The 9247-nt window shown below is 35.8% G+C and overlaps 2 protein-coding genes across 3 annotated transcripts in view; both read left to right on the top strand.

Moving 5' to 3' along the window:
* The window catches only part of LOC108739678, a 47099-nt gene that overhangs the window by 2447 nt on the left and 35405 nt on the right, over window positions 1-9247 (top strand). The gene's annotated exons all lie outside the window — the stretch shown is intronic.
* On the top strand, window positions 5811-7039 carry LOC112905921 (von Willebrand factor D and EGF domain-containing protein-like; the record flags this gene model as incomplete). Its single annotated transcript, XM_025979333.1, is given in 2 exon segments — window positions 5811-6006; window positions 6009-7039. Coding segments are annotated over 2 exon segments (999 nt in total), but the record flags the coding sequence as incomplete, so codon positions are not given.

Below are 9247 nucleotides of genomic sequence, written 5' to 3'. Positions count from 1 at the left end.
TTGGCGCGATTAACGATAACATCCTAGAAATCGAAGATAAACTTAAGGCACTATTCCTTCCTTTCATTATCATCATCATCATCATCATCATAGGGTCGTCAGTCCTAAGACTGATTGGATACGCTCATTCCTATCCTATCCCGAGGTAATCTTCGTGTTTCCCTAAATATGGAACATCCCATATCCATAACTATTTGTAAATAGTAATCTAATGTAGGTCTTCCTTTCATAATAGTCAGCTAATTTCAGAAAACCAGATCTGCAGAGGAGATAGCCAAGCAAATCATCACTCTAAACCTACGTAGGACAATAGATTTATGTAGAGCATTATTGTGCATATATTGTTTTTCAATTAATTTATGGAAGACTCTCATTACATGCTATTCAAAAGTCCATAAACGTTCTTGCTTTTAATTAAATGACAAACCAATTCCAAAGAGTAGGATCTTTAGAGAAGATAGTCGAGAAAATCATTACTATAGTATATTGTGACTGAAGTAACAAATGGAAGACACTCAAGACTTGATGTTTAAAAAACATTCCCGTAGAAATAAAACTATCTCCTGACTTTTCCACATGTTCGTAAATTCCTTGAAAGTTTCAAAATACCAAAATTTTTCATGTCGACCAAAGTTGCTTCCTTTAATTAGGCGTCAAAACAGTTAGCCAATTTCAGGAATTCAGACCTTTAGAGAAAATAGTCATCTGAATCATCACTACGAACCTACGTAGGACCGTAGATATGCATACGTAGAGCTGTACGTGACCGTTTTTCAACTCATCATCATCATAAGGTCGTCAGTCCTAAGACTGGTTGGACACGCACCTCCACTATTTCCTATCCTGCGCTAATCTTCGCATTTCTCTAAAGCTAGAGCAACTCATATTCTCAACTATCTGCAAGCAGTAATCTAATCTAGGTCTACCTCTATACTTCCTAACTTCCTTTCTGCCTCTAATATGTTTCTGACTAGACCTTCGTGCCTGAGAAGGTGTCCTATTAACCTATCTAGCCTATTTCTTATTGATTTCCATAGAGTCCTCTGTTCTCTTACTCTTTCTAATACCTCTTNTTAGAGAAGATAGTCGAGAAAATCATTACTATAGTATATTGTGACTGAAGTAACAAATGGAAGACACTCAAGACTTGATGTTTAAAAAACATTCCCGTAGAAATAAAACTATCTCCTGACTTTTCCACATGTTCGTAAATTCCTTGAAAATTTCAAAATACCAAAATGTTTCATGTCGACCAAACTTCCTCCCTTTAATTAGACGTCAAAACAGTTAGCTAATTCCAGAAATTGGGATATTTAGAGAAGATAGCCAAGTGAATAATTACTACAAACCTACCTAGAACAACAGATATGGAGAGATGGAGCTGTACGTGACCGTTTTTCAACTAACTTATAGAAAACGTTGAGACTTTTGATGATGATGATATCAAAATATATTCCCGTAGAAATAAAACTATCCTCTGACTTTTCCACACATTCGTAAATTCCATGAAAATTTCCAAATGTCGTGCCTGGTGAAAATCGCAAAAGAGATATAATTTAGCCAATTTCTATTAATAAAATAGCAAGTTGAAGGCAATCACTGCAAAAACCTCTTAATGGGTGTCAAACAACACTCTCTTTCCGATTTTACTTCGATTAGACATGTACTTCGCAGACATTTTACCTACGTGCATTTTTCCACGTTTAAGAAATCGATTTGTTGTCGTCATTTCCTAAAGCACTTTCTGGCTCATAAATTTCCTGATGGAAATCTGTGGGGTATCGAAATAAAAAGTTCACAAAATTTTATGGACTACTGTAATCACAATTATACTCAAAATAATATGTGACGTAAGTATAAATAAGATTTATTTAGACCATTTGGCGTTCTGTTGAAAAGAAAAAATTATTTACAAAAACAAAATGAACATTAGAAAAAAGAATGAATATAGAACGGAGATTATAGAATAGGTATGTGTTTTGACAACGAAGATTAGAACAGAACCTTACCATTAAGCTACTACATCATCTAGTTTATAAATGGGAATGTAGTAAAAACTTGATACCGATCGGTGGAAAGCCCTTTTCCAGAATTCCAGCCAAAAATTTTTTAAAAATCTGAAAACAGTTGATTGTCTAAAAAACCCCACTTATAATTGGGAAATAATACTGACACGTTTGGAAAGCTATCAAATAATATTTAACCTGCTCCCTCACATAGAACCCTAATAGCGAGAAAGGTGATTACTTTACAATCTTAAGAAGGGCCCCCACTCTCATTTCTCGATCTCAAGCGTATTTTTAGAGATATTCAACCCTTTCCAGACTTTTTGCGCAAGATATGTATTTACACTCATCGTGAAAGAAAAATTATGCATTATTCATCTATTTAGTAGAAAAGCTATATACATATTGCTGCAAGGCTTGTACAAATACACATATGAATAATTTATCCGATTTCGTAATAGGTATCTTAAGTACATTCGCTATCACTATCGATTCAATAAACTAATTACCATACAGAGTAAGCAGATTTGTAACGTTATCAGAAGATAAAATTCTGGAATAACCTAACTATTAAAAGATTAAGTCGTCTAAGCACAAAATAGAACTCTTCATTAAATTTACTTTCGATATTTTGGAGTCACCTTCAACAAGAAGATAAAGGTGTGTGTGGACGGCGGGCGCGGCGGAAAACAAAAGGTTAGAAGCGTTCGAAATGTAGTGTTACAGGCGAGTGATAAGGAGACCGTGGATAGAGAAAGTTAGAAGTGACGAGGTATTAGAAAGAGTAAGAGAACAGAGGAATCTACGAAAGTTAATAAAAAATAGGCGAGATAGGTTGGTAGGACTTCTTTCTCAGGCATGAAGGGGTAGTTAGAGACGTATTGGAAGCAGAGGAGTAGAGGTAAACCTAGGATAGATTACTGTTCACAAATAGTTAAGGATGTGGGATGTTCTAGCTTTAGGGAAATGCGAGGATTAGTGCAGGATATGAAGAAGTGGAGGTGTCATACGACTAATGACGTTGTGATGATGTTTATCTTGGATACTGTCAAATAGTTTAGAAATATTGCTATCGTAGGATCATATATGAGATGTGATAGTAGCTGTGACAAAAGGCAGCCAACAGAATTATTAGGTTAACATGAGTTATGATAAAGGGCGGCCAAGGCTTTTTACGCAGGCGCTTATTACAGCCCTGTTAAGAAACGATTTGTATAAATGTTTGGCAAATAGTACGATTTATTTAAACTATCGTATTAATCGCTATCGAAATCATCCTAGCGGTCGACAGAGTGTACATATCTACAAAAAGAATGTACTGCAATTAAAAAGAAATAGAAACGCAGCCTGTAAGGCTTAATAGTGTGAACCAGGCTTTATATCAATGTAAATTTTATTTCTTTTAAGGTTGTGTCGTTTAAGTGCGCTTTAGGTAATATGTAAATTAATAAAATTTGGACAAAATACAAATATTTAATAATAAAGGTCTTTAAATACTATGATGTGTAGAATACTTTTCAAAATGAATTGAATAGGTACTTGAAACAACTGTGGCAACCGTGAATCGAATCTGTATTAAATAATTCATTTCGAATATATAGTGTGTTTTAGAAGGAATTAATCAACGGGCAGATTAATTGGAAGAAACTAGATAGGTATTAAATATTCATAAACCAGACGGTTAGTCGATTGCTAATAGAATAATTGATTAGAGATATCAAAAGGAATTATTGAGTTTTTCGAAAACCAATTTACAGCATGATGTGACTATTATGATTGATGAATAATGTCAGTTGCATTTCTAAACCTTTAATTACTTATAACTTGTGATTACCTTCCTCAAACATCCCTGCACATTTACTCATCTCGACAGTGCTACAACATACTCTTTTGATGTTTTTTCAATTTTCTGAACATACGAGCTCAGTTCAAAAGGTATTGCGATTTTTGTATTTTTCAAAAATTATTTATTTATTCATGAATGTCTATTTTGTTCCCTTCAAAGTAATCTCCACCAGAAATTATAATACTTTTGCCTACATTTTTTCCAATCCTTGAAGCACTTCAGAAAATCTTTCTTTGTGATCTTCGCCTCCTCTTTCGATGTCGTCTTTATGTCCTCAATCGTAGCGTAACGTCGTCCTTTCACGGGCCTCTTCAGTTTCGGGAACAAGAAAAAGTCACAGAGGACCTGATCTGGTTAATACAGTGGCTGCGGCATTGTAAGTGTGTTCTTTTTGGCGAAAAATTGGTGCACAAGCAACGATGTGTGAACAGGGGTGTTATCGTGGTGCAAAAGCTCATTTTTGTTCTTCCACAAATTCGGATGATGTGACGGATTGCTTTCCGCAGATTACGCATAACTGGTAAATAATATTACATATTGAACGTTCTATTCCGTGGCAAAAACTCATGATGCATCACGCCCCTGCAAGAAAACTGTAAGCAATTTTGGCATGAATTTCGCAGCGATCCGTATCATGCCAAAATCATCGGTAAAAATCGAATGGCAGGAGCCAATCCATATGTTTAGGTCTTCAGCAACATCTTCCCTTCATCAATGTTTTCGTCTGTTGTTGACGTGTTCGCACGTCCGGCAAGCTCTCCGTCTTTCTCATCTTCTCGGTCCTTTGAGAACATTTTGTCCCACCAATAAACGTTGCATCGGTCCAAGGTAGCTTCACCATATGCCGCAGTCACATTCGGAATGCGTCCGCCCACTTAATTTTATTTTTTTACACAAAATTTGATACAGATTCTTTGATCCATTTTTTGGAACAGACAAAAATCGAAGACGAGTTCAAAGACGTGCAAGCAAAGAAGCTGTCAAAAATTAACTGAACATTCAACGTGACCAAACTTGTCGGTATAAGTGAGAAACATGAGTACCTTCCAACATACTGTCACAAAAAAATCGAAAATCGAATATACGTAACCCGCGGAAATTGAAAATTCTCGATACTTTGTGAACAGACCTCGTATATCTTTCATTTGAGAGGCACCACTCACAAAAACTTCACGAAAAATATATCTATTGCACAATGACGTGCGTTTCAGTCACGCACGCTNTCGCTGTCATCAACAATTAGTTCTTCTGTTTGTATGTCTATTACTTGCTCATTATCTAACATAACATTTAAATAAATCACGTTAAACTAAATTATTACGCCTATTTCTTTCTTACATAAACTTTAAATATTTACAACCTGAAAACCAACCGAATAAGGTAATTTTTTTAATTTAATTTTGTAAACTGATCCCTGCTTTTAAATAATCATTCTACGCTCCTGATAGGGATACTGCAGAAAGATGGCTGTAATTGTTATACCTAAAATCATAGACATATAATAATGGACCTTGAAAGTATGTCCTTGTAATAATTTCTTGGCTCGAAAAAAGTGAGGGAGATGGCGTATGGTTTCGGACTAGTGCTATCTCTTTCATGACACGCTTACGCACTATCGTGAGAGAAATGGATATTGTCCGAAACTTCGTTCCATCTCTTTCTTTTGTTGTACCACAATTCTGACCGCAAGGGCATGTCCATTAGTAAACGGCGATGCCTAAAACTGCCTACTTTTGCCACTGCGCATCCACGCCATTTTAAAATTTCCGCCAGCTTCGAGCGTCAGGCCTCAACCTAACTAATAAAAGTTCTGTGTTCTGGGATCGGTCATTTCATGTACACTAGACAGTACTCGGATGGGGTACTTTTTATGTAGAAGTAGTTGCATAAAATCTATATAAGATATATATATATCTTGTATTAATTCCGCATGCACTAAACCAGAAGAATGATCTATATATTTGGGATACGTTAAAAGCAATGAAGACAAATACGTATGTGAACCAATATGCAACATTCCATGTAACAATGGTAATTGCACCGCACCAAATACCTGCACTTGTTTAAATGGTTATTCCAAAAATAACATCAATGCCACAGAATGTACACCAGTTTGTACTCAAACCTGTATCAACGGAAAATGCACCAATCCTGAATCACTTGCAATGAGGGATATCAACCTAAATCTTCCAATAAATACCAATGTGATCCAATTTGCTCAAAACCTTGTGCGAACGGTTTCTGCTCAGCGCCAAACACATGCTCCTGCAACGAAGGATATATTCTGGACATTCAAGATAAATTTAATTGTCTTCCAGAATGTCCTGGAGGATGCGAGAATGGAAAGTGCGTGGCTCCTGGGGTTTGTACTTGCTTAGAAGATTACACCCCTCAAAATAACACCAACACAACGAAATGTATCCCAATTTGTACTACAACTTGTACAAATTCGAAATGTACCGCTCCTGAATATTGCATGTGCCATCAAGGATATCAATCGAATCCTCCAAATAAATACAAATGTGACCCAATTTGCTCCAAACCTTGTAGAAACGGAATTTGTACAGCTCCTGAAATTTGCTCATGCAACGTAGGATATTCACTTGATGATGTGGACAAGTTTAATTGCGAACCTGTTTGTCCTCAAGGATGCAAAAATGGAAAATGCATAAAACCGAGCGTTTGCGTTTGCAGTAAAGGCTACGACGATATGTCTAATTCGACCGGAAATTGCCAACCGATTTGTGAAAAAGGATGTCTAAATGGAGTGTGTACAATGCCAAATGTGTGCACATGTATTGAGGGTTATGTGAAAAATAGAATAAATAATTCAATATGTGAAATGGATTGTTCCAAACTTTGTCGAAATGGAAATAAGGATAACAAGGTGCACTGCCCAGAAAATTGTAGAGCAGCTGAAACTAATTTAGAAGTACCGCCTTTACTTACTTCAAGGTAACGCATTTTTGTGAACTTCTGATCTACTCAAAATAGGATTTCAGTTTTGTCTAAAGGTAAAAATATATGTATCAAAATAACAAAAACTAACTAGGTACGTAAAAAGTGAAACTTTCTATGAATCATTTTACATAGAAACCTAGAACTGCGTTATTTACAAATTCCAAAACTGTTGGTACACATTCCGACTACAGAAACCTTCCGTATTATCTTATCATTCTAAAATCTTTATTCCAATGACCAGTTTAACATGTATCTCCACTTCATTCCATTATCTATATGAACCAATCTTCGCATTTCTTAAAAAACTACATGGACCTGCATCTCCAACCAGTTGCGAACAGTGATCTAATCTGCAGCTTTTAACTCCTGTTCCTACTTTGAATACATGTCTAACTAACTCATCTGGCCTATTTTTAATTGAATATCATGTCAGTTGTTCTTCTACTCTTTCCAATATCTCTTCATTTCCAACCTTCTCTATCCACGNTAATTCTCCGCTTTATGGCCCTCCCATATTGACCTATATACAGGTCGAACTGTAGTTAGTATCTATACCTACACATAAATGAAATTTTCAAACACACATAGGGCTAGACTTGAAGTAACAAAAATATAGTCATTGTGCTATATACATACATACATACGTAGTATTTTTATGAAGGCCAGTTAATAGTCCAGCGGCTCTACAATTTATTTTCTTTAAACACCAAAATACAATTTTAAGGCAGACTTACAAGTAGTAGACAGAGACATGCTGCAAACATACAGTTTTAACTATCTTTTTTCGAATTTCTAAATTAATCAATCGCGAATACAAAACTGATTTCCTTCATTTTATATCATTACCCGCTTTTTCCATATCTTGCCTTATATGACTTCCCAGATATCGATGACGATGACCTGGTGTTTTATTGTATGAATAAAGAGGTTGTCCCTGCGATTTGGCCCTATTCCATAGTTAGTTTTTTTGCTACAAGGCGTCAAAGTAGATCATTTTTTTCTTCAATTTTAAACATATACAACTCGATTCTGTCTTATTTGAGTTATTTCAGCATATTGCTAATTTCTGGATTTTCGCGTAGGTCCAAGTGGTCTCTGAATTTTGCCCTGTGTTTGTTTATATGAAGTTGTCTAGCGGTGATATATTCATTTCAAGTTTAAGTTGCGTGTGTCTTATCTACTAAGGGGCTCCTACACGGAGTCGGACCATCTTATTTTAGAGTTGAGCCAGGGATTTTGTTGCCTTGGGGTGCTTCCAAATGAAAGAACCATAAGTGATTGTGGGGCGAATATATACTATGTATATTCATAGCTTAGTTTCGTTTTTGAGCTTCCTGTTTCTGCAGATTAGGGGGGTAGAGGAGCCTAACTGCAGCGGTACTCTTGTTACGGAGATGTGTCTGTTGAAGTTAAGCTTTCTGTCTAGAGTAACTCCGAGGTATTTGATTTCATTCTTAAGCAGAATCTTCGTGTTAGGAGTAAAGGTAAAGGTCTAGATGATGGGTGGGATCGAAAGAGGAGGTCTCCCCACCACTGTACCATAAGTTATGGGGGTTAGATGATGGCTTCCCACCCCCAAGGGGATGGGGGTAGGGGGTTCGAAAGAGGGTGGTCACCTGAGTAAGACCCCATAAAAAATTTGCGGCGGTCTCACCCCTANTTTAGAATTGAATGAGGAACATTCTTCCAAATTTTTATTTGTCTCGTAGCAGTTTGACATACCCCCCAAACATCCTTAAATGTGATTTTTAACGGTTTTAGAGAGATGTGAAGCATTTTTTATTTTTCATCTCTCTCTTAATATTTAACGTCTAATTTGTTTCATTGCCACCGTTTAACAACATCGTCCAATCTTTAGTGGTTGTGTCTCATACAAATAGTTACTTAGGTGCTACTTTTTGTGCAACACAAATTTCTTTAATATTTACATAGTGTAACCCTCGAATCTCCTTAAGAAAATGTTCTCGAATCTATGGCATTTCCGGTTCTACCGGAAGTGCACCATTACTTGGTTATGTCGAATGAAATCACCCATTTCTAATGACCCATTTCTCTTTGCATTTTGAATGACTTACATATCAAACTTAAAGGTAAGTATTAAGGGTAATGTGCACCCTTAAGCTTAATATTTTTCAAACTATTCATAAATTCAAATACATTATTGTAGTTACTTACCTATATGTATAAAAGTACTAGGTTTTACCCGCGGCTTCACCCGCGTTGATGACTTTTTTATTGATTTTCATATAAAACATTAAAATAATATTTAGGTTATTAACATTGTACATATATTTCAATTTAATTCAGAACAATTTACGTATGATAGATATATGTCGAACGAGCACATAAAACTAATTTTTTTTATCCCTCGGGAACATTTTTTTTTTTTTGAAAAGCACCCTATATGCTTTTCTGTACCCATGACAATTTGTGT

Source organism: Agrilus planipennis, unplaced genomic scaffold (assembly GCF_000699045.2).
Source record: "Agrilus planipennis isolate EAB-ADULT unplaced genomic scaffold, Apla_2.0 scaffold249, whole genome shotgun sequence".
Taxonomy (NCBI): domain Eukaryota; kingdom Metazoa; phylum Arthropoda; class Insecta; order Coleoptera; family Buprestidae; genus Agrilus; species Agrilus planipennis.
The sequence above is the reverse complement of the archived record's forward strand: the minus strand, read 5'-3'. Positions and strand labels throughout refer to the sequence as shown.